Below are 23,192 nucleotides of genomic sequence, written 5' to 3'. Positions count from 1 at the left end.
AACTAAGACTCTACGTGATGTGTGGAGTGGCAAATATATATATATATATGTTCGACAAGAATTAACAGTCTACCAGGCCCAAGACACTCTACTGGGTGCTAAGACTGATAAGGTCCTCCTGCAGCCCCTGAAGTGAACTGAAATGAAGTGAAGTGAAAGTCGCTCAGTCGTGTGTCTGACTCTTTGCAACCCAATGGGCTGTAGCCCTCCAGGCTCCTCTGTCCATGGAATTCTACAGGCAAGAATACTGGAGTGGGTCGCCATGTCCTTCTCCAGGGGATCTTCCCCACCCAGGGATCGAACCTGGGTCTCCTGCATTGCAGGCGTCTTTACCATCTGAGCCACCAGGGAGGAAGCCGGTGCAACAGATACTAAACAAGAATTTCATAATTATTTCACTTGGACAATTGCTTTCATGGGAGAAGCTACACAGTGTTCTGGGAGATCTTACCATAAAGGGATCTTCATTCAACTGGGGCGCCTTGGCATCCTTCTCAGACTATGAGGAGGGGTCATGTGGAGGATGAGGGTGTGGAGCAAGATACAAACAGCTGATCCTGCTGCTGGGGTCGGTTTGCTGCTCCCCACCCTTACCCTTCACCTCTGGATCACCCACCTCCAGGCTTCTTTCAGAGGAGAAATTAATTTCAGTCTCATTTCGGCCTCTGTTGTATTGAATTTTCTTTCACTTTTCAGTTCAGTTCAGTTCAGTTCAGTCACTCAGTCATGTCCGACTCTTTGCAACCCCATGAATCGCAGCACGCCAGGCCTCCCTGTCCATCACCAACTCCCAGAGTTCACTCAAACTCATGTCCATCGAGTCGGTGATGCCATCCAGCCATCTCATCCTCTGTCGTCCCCTTCTCCTCCTGCCCCCAATCCCTCTCAGTATCAGAGTCTTTTCCAGTGAGTCAACTGTTCGCATGAGGTGGCCAAAGTATTGGAGTTTCAGCTTTAGCATCAGTCTTTCCAAAGTACACCCAGTACTGATCTCCTTTAGAATGGTTACTAGGACATGCTTTCTGTAAGCTTTTCTCAACACCCCGGTTGAAATAAAGCTCCCTGGGACTTCTCTGGTGGTCCAGTGGTTAAGAATCTGCCTTCCAATGCAGGAGTTCTGGGGAACTAGGACCCCACATACGTACGGCAACTCCTGAGCCTGCGGGCTCTGGAGCCCCCGTGCCGAAAGAGCCCACACACTGCATCTAAGACCCAACACAGTCGAATAAATATTTTTTTAAAAAAGAAGGAAAGGTTCCCTATGATAAGCTGCCCTAGCACCCTGTGGGTCTCCCTTTGTAGCCCTTCTCCAGTTGTGATGGAATTATTAAATACGTAGGGTCCATGCCACAGGCTTGAGAGTAATCATGTTTGGTTTATTTAGCATAACATCCCGGGGTTCCTTGGACTTCCCCTGTGGCTCAGTGGTAAAGAATCTGCCTGCAATGCGGGAGAGGGAGGAGACATAGAAGACGCGAGTTTGATCCCTGGGTGGAGAAGATCCCCTGGAGGAGAGCATGGCAACCCACTCCAGTATTCTTGCCTGGAGAATTCCATGGACAGAGGACCTGGTGAGCTGCAGTCCAAGGGGTCACAAAAAGTCTGATAGGACTGAAGTGACTAAGCACAACAGCATACCCTGGGTTCCAGCAGATGCCTTGGACTGGTAAACATGGCATGCTTATTGAATACACAAATGAATGGAGAGAATTGGGCCGGGTCAGGGGTCACAACCTTGAATGCTTACTGGAGCCTGTGAGGCCACATAAATGAGAAAAACAAGCAGGTGGTGTGTAAGATGGGTGTTTACATTCTTGCCTGAAGGAGGACACCCACACTCCCTTGAGGGACATGCCCTAGAGCTCGCACCTAACACCTGCACTTACAAACTTATATCCATTAACCAAAACGGAGTCATCCAGGGACTTCCCTGGTGGTCCAGTGGCTAAGACTCCTCGCTCTCAATGTAGGGGACCCAGATTCCACCCCTGGTCAGGGAACTAGATCCCACATGAAGCAACTAAGAGTTTGCATGCCTCAACTGAAGACCCTGAGTGTTGCAACAAAGACCGGCCCAGGCAAATGAAAAAATATTAAAAAAAAAAAAAAAAAGCCCTGAGTCATTTAGCCATACCCAGCTGAAAAGGAGGTTGGGAAATATAACTTAAATATTACGTAAATCTGGGCAACCATGAGCTCAGCTAAAAATTGAGGCTTCTATTATCAGGAAGAAGGATAAAATAGGTTTGGGGGACAACTAAAGGTCTGTGCAGAGAGATAACTAAGACTTGAAGAGTGGATACAAAATTTCCAGATTAGTGGGGTTCTCACTGTATGATCCATGGGGACCCTGAGACCCTTTCAGGGAGTCTGCCAGATCAAGCCATTTTCATAAAAATAATAGGACATTATTTGTCCTTGTCACTACCTTGACATTGCAGAGATGTTGCAAAAACAATCTAGGTTAGACTGCTGCCTTAGCACAAACCAAGGCGGTGGTGCCAAACCCTGCTAAGGTCATTGTACTTTCCACTGTCAGGCACTTGTAGCAAAAAAAAAAAAAGAAAAAGAAAAAAAAAACTAATGCCAGTTTCGATTTAGAATGCTCTTGATGAAGCAGTATATATACTAATGTTATTAACTCTCAACCTTTGGGTATACTGTGTTATGAAAGAAGTAGCAGAAAGCGCTTCAGCTGCAACAAAGCACAATGGTTGTCTCAACAGAAACACTTGTATTAGTTGTTGGAGTTGAAAACTAAACTAGCAACTTTTGTTGTCAGTAGGGGAATGCCATGATGACAGGCGAGTACTGGAATGATCACTCAGGCTGTTGAGCAGATGATGGTCTGCAAGAAGGCAGGAGGGAGACACCAGGAGACCAGGGGGAGGCAGGAGCTGTTGACCAAGTGAAGGGTGAAGATGGCACCTTGGACTCGAACGGTGGCGGTGGGGCAGAGTGATTCCGACAGACTTCAGAGCTACTTAGAAGTGATGTCCCAGGGAATTGGGAAACAAATACTCGGGAGGTGCTGGCTGAGGAACGAGTCAGAGATTACACACAGGGACTTCCCTGGGGGTCCAGGGGTGAAGAATCTGCCTTGCAATGCAGGGGACGTGGGTTCAATCCCTAGCTGGGGAATTTAGATTCCACATGTTGCCTGGAGAAGACCCTTGAGAGTCCCTTGGACAGCAAGGAGATCAAACCAGTCAATCTAAAGGAAATCCACCCTGAACAGTCATTGGAAGGACTGAAGTTGAAGCTAAAGATCCAATCCTTTGGCCACCTGATGCAAAGAACTGACTCACTGAAAGAGACCCTGATGCTGGGAAAGATCGAACACAAAAGGAGAAGAGGGCAGCAGAGGATGAGATGGTTGGATGGATCACTAACTCAATGGACATGAGTCTGAGCAAACTCCGGAGATAGTTAAGGACCAGGGAGCCTAGCGTACTTAATCCATGAGGTCGCAGAGTTGGACATGACTTAGCGACTGAACACCAATGTCATGTGGTATGGTAAAAAAATACAAGAACAACAACACAAAAACTCAACCAACCAAACAAACAAAAAATCAAATTAAAAAAAGAGAGAGGGGGCGGGGCTTTCCTGTGGTCCTGTGGTTAAGAATCTGCCTTGCCATGCAGGGGCAGCGGGTTTGATCCCTGGTTGGGGAACTAGGATACCACAGGCCATAAGGAAACTAGGCCCTCAGGCTACAACTACTGAGCCCGAGGACCATAATGAAAGATCCTGCATACCCCAACTAAGACCTGATGCAGCCAAATAAATAAATATTTAAAAAGAGATTCCACCCAATTCCTTGGGTTTGAGCAGCTGAGTGGATGGTGGGTCCCTCGCTGAGTCGGGAAGTTGAACAAGGAGTAGGTTTGGAGGGTAGTAGCGTGGAGGTGATGGGTTTGTTTTGGGAAGCTATTTGTTGGGTTTGAGTTTGCTATGTCTGCTGAACATCCAAACGGAGAGACCCCCATCTGGTGCTCTTGAGAGATCTGAACCAGAGAGAAACATTTTCGGACTGGCCAGAAATGAAGGCTCACAGGAAAGAAGCCCGGTCCATGGTCACTCTGATTGTCTCAGGTGCCCCTTCTTAGCCCCGGCCCTTTCTGCCACGCAGGCCCAACTATGATGCCTTTGGTGAGGGAGCCCTGGAAGCACCTGCTGAACAGATATCCTCTGGCCCTGGAGTTCGATGCTGTGTGTGGCTGACCACAGCAGTTATTGTGGTCCCTCCATGTGCCTCCCACTTCTTGTTTCCCTGAAGCCCTGGCCAGACTGTAATATCACTGGTCCATCAATGTTTTTCTTACTAGCCACCAAAAGCACATTGACGCTTTTTCTTGCCATCCACCGAGAAGTGGGACCACATTCTGGGCTCTGGCCGGGTTCTGCGGAATTTTTTCCCTTGACTTTGCCATTTTCATTCTGACATCTTCCCCAAAAGGCAGGGGGTGGGGACCCCAGTCCTAGGTGGTGACGCTGGGGGCTGGCCCAGGCCTGGGGAGTGGAGGAGACTCGCTACCAGGCTTCCTGTCTCTCCTTCTAAGCGTATCTCTGTCTGCAGAAGTAACAGGCGCCCTCCCCAGTGGGCTTCTGCTCCCAACCCTCACAGAGACACACCTGCGCTAGAAGCAGAAGGGAAGAGGGACCCAGGCTGGGAGGTAAGAGGCACAGATCAGGCTTCGTTCCTTTCTGAGGGTTGGGGATGGGAGGGGAGCGAGGCAACAGATGTGTTGGCGTCACAGGTCCTGCCCAGAGCTCTGGCCACCTTCTCCGGCATTTCCCGAGCCACACTCTCCCCCTGGAAATGTGAGCTTGCAGAAGCCAAGGGATTCTGCCATGCTTCTCTTCACAGCCCCACTGCACACAGCTCAGCTCCCGGGGCGGAAGGGTGTTGACTCGGACTTGGAGATCAGAGAAGAAATGGGCGTTTGGGGGCCCCGGGCTGAAAAAGGCCACTGGTCATGGGGAGTAGAGGAGATAAAGACAGGGAGAGGGGAAAAGAGGGGGGGAAAAGAGGAAAGAAGAAATGAGAGAGACATAGAAACAACCCACAAATATTAAAGAGGGAGGAGGTCTAGGAAAAAGAAAGGAAAAGAGATGACAATATAAAAGCAAGAGAAAGAGAAGTAGAACCTGGTCTAGAGACATTTCTCCCCTCAAATTAATTTTCCCAATGACTTACTCACCAAAACTCACACCAGAAATCATATTTGCAGCATTTCATAAGCCATATGACTGATGTAGCCTCCTTCGACTCAGGTTATGTTCCTGTTCCTACACTTTGGTTTGCTTTTCGTGCCTTTTTAGTATTTTTGAACAGTATATTTAAAGATACTTCCACTTCAGCTTAAAAATGATTAATGAGATGACTGAAAGCTAAAATTCTGAGAAAGGGGTAAAGCCAAGCTCCTGGGTGTGACATGTGGTAAAAGGGAGAGAGACGTATTTTTAGGCCACTACATCATTAGAAAAATTGGTTCTAAGAGATCAGTGTTAGGGTCTCAGCTGCTCTAGAAAAGGAGGCTGGTGGCAGGGGGTGGTTAGAGAAGGACTTGCAGACCCTCCCTGGGCTTGGTGGGGTGTGTGTGGGGACACACAGGAGGTGACACCTCTCAAGCAGAACGCTCGGAAGGACCCCAGCCTCCCACCTCTACATCCTCAGTCCTCCCCCTCTCCTGAGGCCTCCTTGGCCTCCAGCCCTGTTCCCCAGGGTGTCCACTGTCCTCCCATCCTGGCCGAATTCTGTGTATGTGCGGATGGGGGCCTCCTCCCTACAGTCAGATCCCTCAGAATAGAAAGGCCCCACTGTCACTCACTCAAAAACACTGCGCTCTGGGTGGGACAGCTCTTCCTGGATGTCCTGCCCTTTCGGGGTGGGCTTTTCGGGGTGCAGGGCTGAGGGTAGAGCCTGATGCCGGGGAGGTCCGTGCACTGCGTGTTTGACAATTTCTTGCGCTGTGTAGAGTCTGGGCTGGAACAAAATGGCCGCCCTCCTCACCTCAGAAGAAGGGGTTCCCAGAGGACCGTGGGATGTCTCCCTCCTTCAGTGTGGGGGCCTCAGGCAGAACAGGTCCACCTCAGATAAGACTCCCTCCCATCAACCGGTTCTGGGCAGAAGCCCCATCGCCCTTGGACCCTGATCCTGGCCCTGGCATGGCATCAAGGAGTTGGGTAAACAAGGGCCTGGCCGCTTCAGAGCTTCAGTGAGTCTTGGTTGAGTGAAATGCCTTTGATGAGGGTGGGTGTGCGGAGGGGCCAGGCAAGGGGCTGGGGTTTGTGGGCTCCTTGGCTGAGGTCGACTCTGCACCTCTCCGGGATCGTGGAAGGAGAGGGGGCGCTCCGTTCCCCTCCCTGTGGGCGGTGGAGGCAAAGGAGAGGATGGTGGAGGTTTGCAGCCACCGAACCACAAGGGTCCCTTCGAGGGACCATGTCTCTAGGAAGTTACATTCGCACAAAGCTGGAGCGCAGCAGAGGGGCGCATGCAGTAGGGGGCACATCCGCGGCGGGCTGGAGGGGGCTGATGGGGGCCGTGCGGAGGAGATAAAAGTGCCTGAGGGACCACAGACTGTCATTGCGGTGGGGCTGTGCCCTCTTCCCCCCAGCCTCGAGCCTCGCTTCTCCGCCCTGCCCGGGGTAGGGGGCGCTGGGGCCCCGAGGGCGAGCAGTGCGTTGCCTTCTTGGCTTCTCCTTGCCTCTCAGTGCTCTGCTCCAGGCCTGTGTCTTGTGTCTCAGAATCTCCTTCTTTCCCTCTGCCCTACCTCGTTTGTGCTACTCTGGGCCTTGTGTGTGAGGATTGTGTAAATGTAGCTGCTGCTTTAATGAGCTAATCTGGGTCCCTCCCCGCCTTTCTCTTTCCCTCCCATCCTCCCGTCATCCTCCCTTGGGACTTCTGTGTGTTCCTCCAAGGAATCTGTCCTTTTTCCTTTGTCCACCCCACAGCCATCTCCCGGGCATCTATCCTGGGCCCCAGGCTGTAGTCTGCAGGTTCTCTTCACACAGAAGCTTGTGGAGACTGCAACCCTCCACCCAGAGGCCAGGATGCTGGTTTCCAGGCCAGGAGGGACTGGAGCTTAGTGGCTGCTGGAGAGAGAAGGGATTCTGAGGGAGAAGAAGCAAGGGGCCCCGCAGGCAAGCCAGGAGAGCTAGAACTGCCTCCTAGCAGAGGAGGAGAGACAGACACAGGGAGCTGAAGGCAGAGGTGAGGGGAACCACAGATGCGAGCAGAGAAACAGGGAGAGAGAGAGGAGTCAAGGCCTCGGGGACCAGTGGGCCCTCCCGCCAGCCTCAGGAGCCTGCGGTGTACACTGTACAGGATGCTACTGTACCGGGGCAGAGCGCTTCTGGGGAGGCTGAGGATGTGGGGATCAAAGGCCAGCTCTCTGGGGCGGCAGCGGAAGCCCCAGGCATCAAAGCAAACAGCGGCTGGAAACCCAGAACCTCCTCCACCGACCAAGTTGAGCCCTGGGGTGGTGGGTTGGGGCAACACAGGGAACTGGGGGGTGGGAAGTGGGCCTTGCACTGAGGCCAGGATCACGGAGTGGGGAGGAAAAATTGACCACACCTGGGGAGGGACAAGAATGTCCCTAGTCTTGCTCAGGCGTCAAAGCTGACTCTGAACCTCAGGGAAGGGCATCTCACATGGAGACTCCCTCACTCTCTGCTCACCCAGAACACGGTAAGTCTAGAATGGGCGGACAGTGGGACCTACTTTCAGATGTAAGAGTGCTCCGCCCTACTCTCTCACCCCAGCCTCCTGCTGTGTGCCTTGTGGTCCCAGGCCAACTGGTAAACAACTTCACCCGTGACCTAGCCTCCCTCTTCCTTTCCTGGAAACCTCCTCCTCCTTCTTTTTTTTTTTTTTTTTAAGATTTATTTATTTATTTTTTGGCTGTGGTGGGTCTTTGTTGCCACATGCAGGCTTTCTCTAGCTGGGATGAGCGGGGACTACTCTAGTTGCGGTGCGTGGGTTTCTTACTGCGGAGGCTTCTCTTATTGCAAAGCTTGGGCTGTAGACGTAGGCTCAGAAGTTGTTGCGCACAGGCTTAGTTGCTCCGCGGCGCGTGCAATCTTTCCGGACCAGGGGCCAAACCGTGTCCTTTGCATTGCAAGGCAGATTTTAACCACTGGACCACCAGGGAAGCCCCCAAAACCTCCCTCTTGACCACTTGTCTTCCTATTTACCTTGTTTTAAAAAAATTCGAGCAAGTTCCTACCAGGCGTTAGGCCCTGAGTAGTTCCTCTTTCAGGCAGATGAAGCAACATCAAGTTGGCCCTTTCCGCTTCAGGACTCTGCCTGCTGCTTTGGCATCTGGTGCCTCAACACCTCTTGAAGAGAAGGCTTCCCCTGCCCAAACCTCACTAGGAGGGTCAAGCCCTTAGCACGCATTCAAGTGCTGCCTCCTTATCATGGATCAGTGGACAACAGAAAACAGAATCCATCTCAGACGGTTCAAGACCACCCCAGAAAGAGCGGTTCCTAACTGGAACCCAGTTAGGGCTTGAATTGCTATTAGGGGGCCACCTGGCAGGAGCTGTTGTCACCATGGGAAGAAAAGGGCAAGGGAGGGAATACAGCTGATGCCAGAAAATATGCCCTGAGCCAGGAGAGAACAAGGATAAAACACGCTAACCTCTCCTCTCTCCCCGGCCTGCTCATCTCTTGTGGGTGCTTCTCATTGGCCAACCCCAACCAGGAGCTGAAGGGCGAGGGAGCCTGAGTGACACAGTGTATAAGGTGTGCAGTGGTCAGCCTTTGTGTGGAGAGCAGGGCAGAGAGCATGGAGAATGCCTGGGGGTTGGGGGTGTGGGCTTCCCTTGCTGGTCAAGTGATTAAGACTCTGTGCTTCTAATGCAGGGGGCGCAGGTTTGATCCTTGATTGGGAACTAAGGTCCTACATGCTTCGTGATGTGGCCAAAAAATTCAAAAAATAAAAAAAGAAGGTGGAGGAAGTGGGTGGGAGGTTCAGGAGGGAGGGGGCATATGTATACCTATGGCTGATTCATGTTGATGTGTGGCAGAAACCAACGCAACATTGTAAAGCTATTATCCTCCAATCAAAAATAATTTTAAAAGAAAAGAGAATACTTGAGAGGACTGGCACAAGAGTAGGCTGTGTGGATGGTGATGACTTGGCTTCATCCAGGCCAGGTTTGGGTGTGTACAGACACTTTTTAGTAACAGAATTACCATGTGGAGTCCAGAAAAAAGTAATCGGTGATTTCCCCTCTCTGTTCAATTCAATTTGGTTTAAGTTAACCAAATACATCCCAAGACCCTTCTCTGTGCTCCAGATGGGGCCAGCGGTGGCCTTGCTGGCTGGACCATCATTTCCAGCCTAGAGATCAAGTTGGTGGAGGAGAGTTGTTATTATTCAGTTGCCCAGTTGTGTCCAACTCTTTGCAACCCCTTGGACTGCAGCATGCCAGGTTTCCCTGTCCCTCACCATCTCCTGGAGTTTGCCCAAGTTCATGACCATTGGATCGGTGATACCATCCAGCCGTCTTATCCTCTGACACCTTCTTCTCCTCCTGCCCTCAATTTTTCCCAGCATCAGGGTCTTTTCCAATGCGTTGGCTGTTTGCATCAGGTGGCCAAAGTATTGGAGCTTCAGCTTCAACATCAGGCCTTCCAATGAATATTCAGGGTTGATTTCCCTTAAGATTGACTGTTGGTGGAGGAAGGGCGGGAACTGAAACTATGGTAGAAGGTGGGATGTGCACATAAAGGGGTCAGAGTTGGAGACTCTGGGAGTTCAGAGCAGACAGCTCACTGAAAGGTGGTCCCCAGCAGAGAGAAAGACCAGGCTGGGGGTTGGGGTGGGGGGAGAAAAGTAGGTCTGGATACACAAGCTGCGTGCCAGGTGTGTGCTGACAGCCCCCAAGGCTGTCACTGCTCTGAGGCCCGCCCTCAATCTGAGGCCAAATTCAGACACTTTAAAAAAAAAATTGAAGTACAGTTGATTTACAATGTTGTGTTAGTTCCTGGTGTACAGCAAAGTGATTCAGTTATATATACTATACTCTTTTTCATATTCTTTTCCATTATGATTTATTGCAGGATATTGAATATAGTTCCCTGTGCTATACAGTGGGATCTTGTTTATCCATCCTGTATGTAATAGTTTGCCTCTGCTAGTCTCCCAGACTTCTAGTACAACCTTCCACCACCACCTCAAAGACACTTGAGCCTGGTCCCGCCTGCCTGCGAGGCACTGTCTGGTGGCCTTCCTTTTGGCTCTACTTCCTCCGTGTCATCTGGTCCCCTTACCATCTGATGGAGCTTCCTAAAGCTCTCAAAGACCTTGTCACATCTCTGCTCCAAAACGAGCAGCGGCTCCCAGCGCCCTGCCGAGCCCAGCCCTAACTCTCCGGCCTGCCCAGCAAGATGCAAGATCAGGCTCCACTCCCCAAGACTTCGATCCACAGCCACACACCCCACCCCATCACCCCCGATTCCGCAGACTGTGGTGGGTGCCCTCCCCTTTCTTTTCCAGCTGTCTCAGGGTTGTCAGACTTGAGCGTGCACCAGTCCCCCAGAGGGCTGTGAACACAGACAGCCGCACCCAACCCCAGCTCCTGATCCCAGAGGTCTAGGGTGGGCCCCAGAGGTTGCCTGTCTCACAAGTTCTTGGGTGATCACACATGGGGAGTCACTGCTCCAACCCAGTGCCGCCCATTCCTCCAGGTCCGTGCAGAGCCCTTCTGCAACCCCCTCTCCCATGGGCCTGTCTGTCTTCCAAGCCCACAGAAACTCCAGAGTATCACCTTTTTGCTTGTCCCACTCAGAGGCCTTCTAGGGAATCACCCTCTGCCCTTTCCCTGACCGCATCCCTCATGCTGAATCAGACTGCAGGTCCTGGGGGTTTTCTTTCAGAACTCCTCCCTTAAGTCTGTCTCTCTGAGTTCAGGCCTCATCTTTTCCCACCAGGATTCTTATTATCCTGCCTCCCATGCTTGACCTCCTCCAGGTCCTCTTCTGCTCAGCAGCTGGAGGGATCCATCCTATAAGTCTACTCCTGTCCTTCTCTAAGTAAAGCTCCCTCGAGCGCCCAGGGTCACGGCGTTCCGGGACCTTCATGACCTGGCCTGACTCCCTAGCCCCAGTTCCTACCAATTTGCCACCTTCTCTGATAATTCTTTTCTTCTTTTTTAAAAACTTTAATTCACACCAAAGGCCATTCACTCATTTTATTTTGTAATTCATTGATTGAGTAATTAATTTTTGGCTGTGCTGGGTCTTCGTTGTTGGGCACAGACTTTCTCTAGTTGCACTGAGTGGGGGCTACTCTCTAGCTGCGGTGTGAGGGCTTCTCATTCTGGTGGCTTCCTTTGTGGGGCACAGGCTGTAGGACACGTGGGCTTCAGTTGCTGTAGCATGTGGGCTCAGTGGTTGCAGCTCCCAGGCTCAATAATTGTGGCGCAAGGGCTTAGCTGCTCCATGGCATGTGGAATCTTCCTGGACCAGGGATTGAACCCACGTCCCTTGCCTTGGCAGGTGGATTTTTAACCATTGGACCATGAGGGAAGTCTTTTGAGAATCCTTTTCTGATTCCCCCTGGCAAAGAACCCACCCCTGGCCCAGGCACAGTATGCGTGGCATGTAACCCGTGGGTATCTTGTTCAGGGGCCTGCACGTCTAGGTTCCCGCCTGGCTGTCTGGGTCATGAAGGGGACCCAGCCAGATGAACGCCTGCTAACTGCTGACTGGTGTCTCCCCCAGGCCCTGCCCTTTCTTTGGGGGAAGGCTCAGGTCCTTGTCTGCCTCAGCAAAGCCACAATGGGCCCGGGGACCTCTCTTAGGCACCTGTTCTTGGTGCTGCAACTGGGTGAGTGCTCAGACTTGGGGTCCGGGTGCAGGTGGCTTGGGAGGAGGGGCTGGTTGGGGAATGCCAGGTGGGGGATGGGGCAACCACAGCCTCAAGGCCTGACCCCCCTGTTTTTCCACCTAGCGATGCTCCCGGCTGGCACTCAGGGAAAAACAGTGGTGCTGGGTGAGGCAGGAGACAAGGCAGAGCTGCCCTGCCAGGCTTCCCAGAAGAAGAACATGGTCTTCAGCTGGAAAGATTCTTCGCAGTCCAATATTCTGGGGAAGCGTGGCCTCTTCTTTTACAAAGGTAGGTGGGTTCTGCTCCCTGTTTACAGAAGAGAGCCCTGGGGAATGAACACCCCCATGGCAGGGCCTAGCTCCTAGTCAGCTCTGGGGTTCTGGAGGGTTCTGCCATCAGCCAGAGTCTCAGGGACTCCCCAAGTCCAGAACCGCCCTCTGCCAGCTATTGGTGGGCTGGGGAATGGCTTCTGGTGGTCTATTATAGTTTCATTATTTTAATATTGATGACCTTATTTTAATGGATATTTGAAAAATAGCTACCATATGAAACCCATGATTTCATGAATATTGTTGTTACAGACCAATGATGATACTTTGTTTACTTCCATTAAGAGCAACAGAATGTTTTCCCCTAGCTTTTTAAAAAAATAATGTATTTATTTTTGGCTGTACTGGGTCTTCATTGCTGCGTGGGCTTTTCTCTAGTTGTGGCGAGCGGGGGGCTACTCTCTAGTTTATGTGTGTGGGCTTCTCATTCCACAGGCTTCTCTTGCTGTGGAGCACAGTCTCTAGGCAAGGGCTTCATTAGTTGAGGCATGTGGGCTCCAGAGCTCAGGCTCAGTGGTTGTGGCACATGGGCTTAGTAGCTTCTCGGCATGTGGGATCTTTCCCCAGCAGGAATTGAGCCCATGTTCCCCGCACTGGCAGGCAGATTCTTATCCACTGCGCCGCCAGGGAAGTCTTTTTCTAGCTTTCAAAGTGGAAAGAATTAAGATTTCAAAACTTCTTAGGAACATTATTTTGCAATCTTATTTTTTCACGTAAATTTTACCCTCATGCTCCTGTTTAAGTAACTCTTCTTTCTTCTGGGTATGGCTTCTAATATTCAGTACATTATTGAGTGGGAGAAAGTCACAGAGTCAAAAGTAGAAAAATGCCACCAGTGTGAAATGTATTTATTCTTTATAAGTTTATTTGATTTATTATTGTTTGCATTTCACTGCTTTTTTTTCTTAACATTTTCTCTTAATTCAAATGTACATAGAAGTTGAATAAGTATATAATGAACCCCTGTGTATCTCTCTCAGCTTTAACAATGATCAATTCATGACCAATGTTTGTTCATATAACTGAATCACTTTGCTGTACACCTGAAACATTGTAAATCAACTATATTTTGATTTAAAAACACATCTATAATATCATCATCAATGCTTTAAAATTAATTCTTTTATGACCAAAATTATCCAGTGTTCAAATTTTCCCAAATGCCTTATAATATTATTTTTACATCTGGTCTGTTTGAATCAAAATTCAAATAAAAATTCATGCATGGTATTTGCTTGATATGGCCCTTGAATCTCTTTGAATTTATACATTTACTTTCCTTTTTCTGCCCCCTATTGCAACTGATATTTGAAGAAACCAGGCAATTGCCCTATACGTTTTACATTGTGGTAGCATTTAACATGTTCCTCTGTCCCTTAAATCTCCTAGAAATGGTGATTAGATCTAGAGACATGATCAAGTTTACGTTCATTTTTTTCTCTCAGTGACTTATTTAATAACTGTACTCCATATTACAAAGCATTATAGCCCCATCTTTTTTTAAAATTGAAGTATAGCTTCAATTGCGGTGTTGTGTTAGTTGCTGGTGTATAGCAAAGTGATTCAGTTATATCTATACACTATTCCTCCCCCTTTGGCAACCATAAATTTGTTTTCTTTGTCTGTGAATCTGTTTCTGTTTTGTAAATAGGTTTATTTGTATCATATTTTAGATTTCACATATATGTGATATATGATAGTTGTCTCTCTCTTTCTGACTTACTTAGTATGACAATCTCTAGGTCCATCCATGTCGCTGCAAATAGCATTATTTCATTCTTTTTCATGGTTGAGTAGTATTCCATTATATATACCTTCTTTATCCATTCCTCTGTTGATGGACATTTAGGTTGCTTCCATGTGTTGGTCATTGCAAACAGTGCTGCTATGGACACTGAGGTGCACACGTTTAATCTTTTGACAAGAGCATTTTATAGATGGTGTTTTATATTATCATTTCATCGCATTAGGAGGCATGCAATATTTATTGCTTCTTTTGTACTATTAATACAAGACAATCAGTGGCTCAAGTTTAGTTTATTTATTTGTGCTTCCTAGGTGGCGCTAGTGGTAAAGAATCCACCTGCTAATGCAGGAGACTTGCAGGAGACTTGGGTTCGATTCCTGGGTTGGGAAGACCCCCTGAAGTAAGAAATGCCAACCCACTCCAGTATTCTTGCCTAGAGAATCCCATGAACAGAGGAGCCTGGCGGGTTACAGTCTATGGAGTTGCAAAGGATTGGACACAACTGAGAAACTAAGTCATGAAGAGATATTAATAAATTGAAAGATTAAGAAGCATATCCAACAAAGACTAGTATCTAGAATATGAACACAACTCTCAAAATTCAATACCAAAAAACCCAAACAATCCAATTAGAAAATAAGCAAGAGACACGAAGAGATATTTCACCAAAGAGGACGTAGAGATGGCAAACAAACACATGAAAATGTGTTCATCATCATTAGTCATCAGGGAAATGCCAATTAAAATCACAAGGAGATATCACCACACGCGTATCAGAATGGCCAAAATTAAAAAAAAAAAAAAGTAACATCCAGTGCTGGTGAGGATGCAGACACCAGTTACTCTTACATTGCTGGTGGGAGTATAAAATGGTACAGCTGCTCTAGAGAACAGTTCAGCAATTTAAAAAAAAATGTATTTACTTATTTTTGACTGTGCTGGGTCTTCATTCCTGCTCAGGCTTTTCTTCAGTTTCAGGGAGTGGGGGCTGCTCTCTAGCTGCAGTGCGTAGGCTTCTCATGGTGGTGGCCTCTCCTGTTGGGTAGCAAGGGTGCTAGGCCTTGGGGACTTCAGTTGTTGCGATTCCTGGGCTCTAGAGCACAGGCTCAGTAGTGGTGGCACACGAGCTTAGTTGCTCCATGGAATGTGGGATCTTCCTGGACCAGGGATCAGACCTGTGTCTCTTGCATTGGCAGGCAGATTCTTTCCCACTGAGCTACCAGGGAAGCCCTGGAAATTTCTTTAGAAAGCTAAACTTGCAACCACCTAGCAATTGTACTCCTAGACATTTACCCCTTAGAGAAATAAAGACTTATGATCACACAGAAATCTGTGTAAAATTGTTGACAGCAGCTTTATTAGTAGTAGCCAACAACTAGAAATAACCTGCTGCTGCTACTGCTGCTAAGTCGCATCAGCCGTGTCCGACTCTGTGAGACCCCATAGACGGCAGCTCAACAGGCTCCTCTGTCCCTGGGATTCTCCAGGCAAGAACACTGGAGTGGGTTGCCATTTCCTTCTCCAATGCATGAAAGTGAAAAGTGAAAGTGAAGTCGCTCAGTCATGTCCGACTCTTAGCAACCCCATGGACTGTAGCCCACCAGGCTCCTCCATCCACGGGATTTTCCAGGCAAGAGTACTGGAGTGGGGTGCCATTGCCTTCTCCGAGAAATAACCTAGATGTCCTTTAATGGGTGAATGGTTGTATGCATACTATGGATTATTTTTCAGCAGTAAAAAGAATGAACTATAGTTTCGGACCACAACCTAGATGACTCTCCAGAGGATTATGCTGTATGGGGAAAAAAAAAATGCCAATGCCACAGAGTAACATACTATATAATTTCATTTATATAACATTCTCAGAATGACAAATTATAGAAATGGAGAACAGATTAGTGTTTGCCAGGAGTCAGGGCGAAGGGGTCTGGGAGGGAAGAGGATTTGGCTAGAAAAGGGTAACATCTTTATACTGCTAGAAATGTTCTGCATCTTGAATTGTGTCAATGCCAATATTCTGGCAGCGATACTGTGCTTTATAGTTTTGCAAGCTGTTACTTTTGGGGTGAGCTGGGTCAAGGGTATTCCAGATATTTCTGCGCTATTTCTTATGGTTGCATGATTTTCTCAGAAGAAAACGTTTAAAGAATCATCAGAGTAAAATGATTAGCTTTCATAATGTCAAAACAAAACAAACAGAATGAAGAAGCTCCACACACACACACACTTAGAAGGATGTCAAGCACATTTTGTTAAGTGGAAAGTAAGCTATGTATGTATCAATAATAGAGTCCCATTTTAATTTAAAAATTCAATGTGGGGGCTTCCCTGATGGTCCAGTGGCTAAGACTCAGTGTTCCCAATGCAAGGGCCCTGGGTTTGATCTCTGGTCAGGGAACTAGATCCCCCATGTGGCAACTAAGACCCAGTGTAGCCAAATTAATATTAAATAAAAATAGATACTAAAAAAAAAAAAGAAAATTCAATGTGTGTAAATATATAGCTACACAAACAGAAAAAAGCATGAAGAAATCCACAGTAAGTTGTTTGCAGTAGTATTGAGGGTGGGCAAGGAAAGAGAGAAATGTTGAGTCTGTGAGTCTGTATAATTTTTGTAGTTCAAATAACTAACTGAAAAAGTAAAGATGATCTTAACACAACTTTAAAAATGTATATTATGAATGTTTTCCATTTTATTGAAAATTATTTATAAATGTCATTTTTAGTGCTCACCTAATAGTTTATCAAGTTAGTATGCTCTAATATGCAGCCATTATCCTTTCATCTAATCTTGCACCCTATTAAGAACGCTGTAATTATTATTTTTGTACCTACATTTTGGCTTGAATTTTAAACTTATTAAGGATAAAGTTCTAGAAATGAAATTAAGGATATGAGCTTTAAAAAAAAAAAGTTTGTGTATACAGCCAGATTGCTTCCAGAAAGGTTCTATCCATTTACAGTAAGTCTAGATAATAATGTCACTGTGTTTGTCTCTCTCTCACTGGAGCCCTTGCTGGCACCGAATACTAATATTTAAAACCTTCTCTCTTTTATTTTTTGCTAATTTTGATAGTTGAAAAACATTTCATCATTGTTTTAATTTGCATTTCTATGATCGCCTGTGAGCTTGAAACACTGTGCTCCTTTCTAAAAATTCTCACCTCTTTTGTGTTGATGTTTTTGTTCTGTTCCTAAGATCTGAACTTCTTCCAGAATGGCTTCCCTTCCCAACTTCCTGATCTCTGACAACAGCAGGATCACTCTCCTGACTGCTCCCAATTTCTGACCCAGAGTCGATTTTTTTGCCCTACTTCAATCCCTGATTTCCCCTCGGTCCCTGCCTAGGGCCGTTCCTTCCTGTGGAAGTGTTCTTCCGTTTCACCTTCTTTGTTCTCATGGGAACATCTCATTAGCCAAGGCCACCTACCCCTCCCCTGGGTTACAGTGGGAGCTTCCTGGCAATTCCCTTTGCTACTGGTCTCTCCTACTTTGCTTCTCTTCCTCCTACTGCAGCGCTGACTCCCAACACAGTGTCAGCCACTCCCTATTCCACTAGGCTAAGCCTGGAAGAGCCTCTGCCAGACATTCTTTCCCTCAGTATGGGTTCCTGCAGCTCCTCAGCCGGGACACCTCACACCCAGATATTGTCCTGACTGCTTTGAGGTGGCTGCCTGTATGACTTTCCTGGAACTTTACCCACTTCCTAGACATTCTTGCTGCAACACTTTTCTCTAGCTTACTTCTTTTTTTTTTTTTTTAAAGAAAAACATTTATTTATTTGGCTGTACCAGGTCTTAGTTGCAGCATGCAGGATCTTCAGTCTTTGGCCTGCGGGATCTTGAGTTGAGGCAGGCAGAATCTTACTTTAGTTGAGGCAGGATCTTTAGTTGAGGCATGTGAACTCTTAGCTGTGTCATGTGGGACCTAGTCCCCCAACCAGGGATCTAACCCAGGCCCCAGCACTAGGAGTGTGGAGTCTTAGCCACCAGATCACCAGGGAAGTCCCCTGCCTACCCTTCTTTTAAGGCTTTGTTCTGTACTGGTCTCCTCCAAGAATTGATCCCAGACTCTCTCACACTCTTAGAACTTTCACAAAGTAGAATCGCTTTTACAAAGTATAGAACAGTCTGGACAAGGGGGTCTTGATGAGACCCAGAAGAGCTTTTAACAGGGAAGCAAGGAGGACAAGTTATTTTAGGGAAAGGGTGTTAGATTTCATTTGTAACCAGCTGAGTTTTAGGGTGATGGCAGAACATCCAGATGAAGTCATTCCTTGGGCCATTGGAAACGTGGGCCCAGGAGGAAGGCGAGAGGTTAGGGCTGGGAGTTATCTGCTGAGCGAACATGGGATGCAGGTGAAGTTTTTTTTTAAATATTCATTTTTATTTATTTGTCTGTGCCAGGTCTTAACTGTGGCATGTTGGATCTAGTTCCCTGACCAGGGATTGAACTTCCTGCATTGGGAGCTCAGAGTCTTAGCCACTGGACCACTGGGGAAGTCACGCAACAGACTAAATTTTAATCCTAGCTCCAGCACTTACTGGAGTTAAAATTCAATCAGTAGCAAAAGGCATAAACGGAAAAGCTGTCTCACACCTGTCTCATAGGGTTCACTTCCTCTCCCCAGTGACAACAAAGGTGACCATTTCCTTGTGTTCACCTCTACAAATATTTGTTCGTTTATAAGATAGATAGATAGACAGATAGAAATATAGGTAGATAGATGATAAATAACTTTCCCCCTCCTTTTCAAACAGTGGTAGCCTTGAAAATATCTTGCTTTATTCAGTTAACGGTGTTTTTTAGATATTATTCCATCTCAGAATATAAACAGCCTCCTCATTCTTCTTTTATAGCATTCCACTGAAAGGGTGAAGTCTACTTATTTAACCTCTTCTTTCATGGTGGACATTTCGTTCTGTATGTGCATTCGTAATTCTGGGAGTATTATAAATTACCTTCCAGGGGAATGGATAAATTGGGAGATTGGGATTGACATATACACACTACTATATATAAAACAGATAACTAAGAAGGACCTACTGCATAGCACAGGGAACTCTACCCAATACTCTGTAATGACCTGTATGGAAAAAGAATTTTTAAAAAGAGTGGCTATATGTATACGTATAACTGAATCACTTTGCTGTACAGCAGAAATTACCACAGCATTTTTAAATCAACTATACTTCAATAAAAATTTAAAAAATAAGAACAAAACAAATTATTTTCCAAAGAAATTGCACTGGTTTATGTTCCTGCCAATAATGTGTAAGCAAGAGTTTGGACAACTACTCAATTTCTCTAAACCTCTGTTTCCTTATCTGCAAGATAAGCAAAATGGTACCTATTTCTCAGACTTGTGACTGTTACCTGAGATGATGTGTGTAAAGTGTTGGCCTGTAGGAGCTGGTGGAGCTTCCCAGGTGGCTTAGTGGTAAAGAAGCCACCTGCCAATGCAGGAGACTCAGGAGACATGGGTTAGATCCCTGGGTAGGAAAGATCTCTGGGAGGAGGGCATGGCAACCCACTCCAGTATTCTTGCCTGGAGAATCCCATGGACAGAAGAGCCTGGTGGGCTACAGTCCATGGAGTCACAGAGTTAAACATGACTGAAGTGACTTAGCGTGCACACATGTAGAGGCTGGTGCTCTCTAAGGGAGGTTACGATTTTATTTGGGGTTAGTGAGATGCTGTCCTGGCCAGGTAAAGGAATGTGTTTGGACCTCCTCACCAGTCTGGGGTTCTCAGATTAGGACCAGGGCAGATTCTATTGGACATCAGCAACTCAGATCAGAAGAGTCGTGGGTACCACCCTTGCCAGGGATGCACTGTCTCCAGGGTACCCCAACCTCCTCCATACGGGATCTGCTCCCAGGTACCACTGAACTGAGCCATCGAGTGGAATCCAAAAAAAACCTGTGGGACCAAGGATCCTTTCCTCTGATCATCAAGAATCTCCAAGTAACTGACTCGGGGACTTATACCTGTGAAGTGGACAAGAAGACGCTCGAGGTGGAACTGCAGGTGTTCAGACGTGAGTGGGGCAGCCTGGGACCTCCAGCCAATTTCCCTTCCTCCTTGACTCACATCCCTGCACCCAAACCAGGGCCTGAGCTGCTGGCATTGCCACAGTCTGAAGACAGATCAGATAGGCCGCTGTGTCTCCTCAGTGCCTCCTCAGGCCTTGGGTCAGGCAAACAGAGACAGAGACCTGGGGGTGAGCGGGAGGTGCAGGGGCGGAAAGGCAGGAGACAGAGGGAGGAGAGAGAGAGACAAGGAAGAGAGGAGAGCGGGAGGGGAGAGGAAACCCTGCCTTGGGCTGGAGGTGGACAGAAGGGAGATGTTGGAACAAGAGTAACTGCAGATTCTCAGATGGCTCAGTGGTAAAGAATCCGCTTGTCAATGCAGGAGACGCAGGTTTGATCCCTGGATCGGGAAGATCCCCTGGAGAAGGAAATGGCAACCCACTCCAGTGTTCTTGCCTGGGAAATCCATGGACAGAGAAGCTTGGCGGGCTACAGTCCATGGGGTCCCAAAGAGTCAGACACAACTTAGCAACTGAAACAATAAATGGACGACAGAGCGATACCCTAGGCTTCCTAGCTTCTTCTCTTCTTCTTGGGGAGATGGTGTGTGTGTGTTTGTGACACAGTTCACCTGCTCCCCTCACAGTGACTGCCAGCTCAGACACCCACGTGCTGCTGGGACAGAGCCTGACCTTGACTTTGGAGAGTCCCTCTGGGAGCAACCCTTCCGTGCAATGGAAGGGTCCAGGGAATAATAATAAGAGAGACGTCAAGAGCCTGTCACTGGCCCAGGTGGGGCTGCAGGACAGTGGTACCTGGACGTGCACTATCTCCCAGAGCCAGCAGACACTGGAGATCAAAATACCCATCGTGGTGCTGGGTAAGAGGGGCTCCCCCTTCCCCGCAGGCACCCCCTGCCTGCCAGACCTTCCTCTGCCATCACTGCTCTGCTCCGGGGGGTCTGGTTTAGGGGGAAGGGGAGGCTGAAGTCAGGATCCCCTGGAGCAGAAGTCTGCCCTAAGAGACACGCTGGCCCTCTCTTCTTCACAAGCTATCCTTGGGGGAGTGGACATGGAAGAAAGAAGGGACGGGGGTGTAAGGATGTCAGGGACCCCAGAGACCCAGGAAGAAGCCCCAGAGGAGGGCTGTCAAGGGCATCTGTCTTCTTGGTTGCCTCAGCTTCCCCCTCCCACCAAGTTGCAAGTCCACTAACTCAGAGATGCTCACAGCAACAAGCCAGCCCTGATGAAACTCGATGTTGCAGGTTCAGAGTCCTGAGTAGGCACTGGGAAGGAAAAAAAAAAAAAAGCCCAGAGGGCAGGTGCTACCCCAGACCCTGTCCTCTGGGTGACTCTTGTGACACACAGGAGGGTAGCACGGTGATGAAGTTCATGGGCTCTGTCTGAAATCCTGGCTCTGACTTGACTGTGTGGCCCTGGGCAGGTCACTGGAACTCTCTGTGCCTTGGACTCTGCATCTGCAAAATGGGGATGATCTAACCTACCTTGTCCAGTCATGAGGACAAGTAACGTATGAAGTGCCCTTGGAACAGCGCCTGGCACATAGTCAGCCAGTGTCTGCGCTTACCTTGAGAAGGGTGATGAATGTTGTACCCACGTGGTACAGGCCAGATGCCCTCTGTGCTCCGGGATCCTGAGGAGGGAGAGGACCCCTGTGGCTGGGCTGTTCTAGGAGGGCTTCTCCAGGGAAGGGGTGCTGCTGTGGCAGAGAGTGGAGGTGCAGAGCAGAGAGAGGAGAGGAGATGTAGAAGGAAATTGAAGGGCTCGAGTGGCAGCCCAAGTATTTGGACTCACCTGGCCCCCTTTCCTGCGCCTGCCTCGCCCTGTATGGACCCAGGTTCTCTCCCTCCCCCTCCAGCCTTCCAGAAGGCCCCCGAAACAGTCTATGTGAAGGAGGGGGAGCAGGCGGAGTTTTCCTTCCCACTCACCTTCGAGTATGAAAATCTGAGCGGGGAGCTGACTTGGCAGCTGGCGAACGGGGATTCTTCCTCCCAATCCTGGGTCACCTTCACCGTGAAGAACAGAGAGGTGAAGGTGAACAAGATTCACAAGGACCTCAAGCTCCTTGTTGAGGAGAAGCTACCACTGCATCTCACTCTGCCACGGACTTTGCCTCAGCACGCGGGTTCTGGAACCCTGACCCTGGATCTCACCAAGGGGAAGTTGCAGCAGAAAGTGAACCTCGTGGTGATGAAAGGTGAGGAGCTAGGCTGAGATGGCGAGGGTGGGGTCAAGGGCCAAGGGACCTGGCTCAGGGTCCCTCCAAGTCACGACAGACCCTTCAAGAGAGTGCCTAGGCCCTGGATGCCTGGTGGAGTCCATCAAGGGCCCTCTGGTTTGGGGAATTTTTAAAAAAGAATGTGGGTGTGCTGGGTTCATTGTGGCAAGGAGGGTTTCTCTAATCGAGGCACAAGGACTTCTCTTGTGGAGCATGGGCTCTAGAGCATTGCAGGTCAGTCGTTGCAGCTCGAAGGGTTTAGCTGCCCTGCCGCATGTGGGATCTTAGTTCCTTGACCAGGGATCCAACCTGAGTCCCTTGCATTGGGAGGCAGACTCTGAAGTCCCTGGGGGTAAGTCCTTGGGGGTTGGTTCTGAACTGAGGTTGGAATCCTCATCGAAAAAGCAAGAAAGTTCCAGAAAAACATCTATTTCTGCTTTATTGACTATGCCAAAGCCTTTGACTGTGTGGATCACAATAAACTGTGGAAAATTCTGAAAGAGATGGGCATACCAGACCACCTGACCTGCCTCCTGAGAAATCTGTATGCAGGTCAGGAAGCAACAGTTTGATCTGGACATGGAACAACAGACTGGTTCCAAATAGGAAAAGGAGTACGTCAAGGCTGTATATTGTTACCCTGCTTATTTAACTTATATGCAGAGTACATCATGAGAAATGCTGGGCTGCATGAAGCACAAGCTGGAATCAAGATTGCTGGGAGAAATACCCATAACCTCAGATATGCAGATGACACCACCCTTATGGCAGAAAGTGAAGAGGAACTAAAAAACCTCTTGATGAAGGTGAAAGAGGAGAGTGAAAAAGTTGGCTTAAAATTCAACATTCAGAAAACTAAGATCATGGCATCTGGTCCCACCACTTCATGGGAAATAGATGGGGAAACAGTGGAAACAGTGTTAGACTTTATTTTTTGGGGCTCCAAAATCACAGCAGATGGTGACTGCAGCCATGAAATTAAAAGACACTTACTCCTTGG

At 48.3% G+C, this 23,192-nt stretch overlaps 1 protein-coding gene across 3 annotated transcripts in view; it reads left to right on the top strand.

The window, feature by feature from the left end:
* The first annotated feature begins 4,523 nt into the window (after positions 1 to 4,523).
* The window catches only part of CD4 (CD4 molecule), a 23,452-nt gene continuing 4,783 nt past the window's right edge, over positions 4,524 to 23,192 (top strand). For all 3 annotated transcript variants that reach the window (XM_010844941.1, XM_010844940.1, XM_010844939.1), the window contains exons 1-6: positions 4,524 to 4,679; positions 11,741 to 11,846; positions 11,970 to 12,134; positions 19,804 to 19,962; positions 20,601 to 20,834; positions 21,833 to 22,171. In XM_010844941.1, the coding sequence (XP_010843243.1) occupies positions 11,798 to 11,846; positions 11,970 to 12,134; positions 19,804 to 19,962; positions 20,601 to 20,834; positions 21,833 to 22,171 (946 nt within the window). In that variant the 5' untranslated portion in view covers positions 4,524 to 4,679; positions 11,741 to 11,797. The remainder of the gene's footprint in view (positions 4,680 to 11,740; positions 11,847 to 11,969; positions 12,135 to 19,803; positions 19,963 to 20,600; positions 20,835 to 21,832; positions 22,172 to 23,192) is intronic.

The sequence above is a fragment of the Bison bison genome, unplaced genomic scaffold (assembly GCF_000754665.1).
Source record: "Bison bison bison isolate TAMUID 2011002044 unplaced genomic scaffold, Bison_UMD1.0 scf7180017864213, whole genome shotgun sequence".
NCBI classification, from domain to species: domain Eukaryota; kingdom Metazoa; phylum Chordata; class Mammalia; order Artiodactyla; family Bovidae; genus Bison; species Bison bison.
This window is presented reverse-complemented; position numbering and strand designations above follow the sequence as displayed.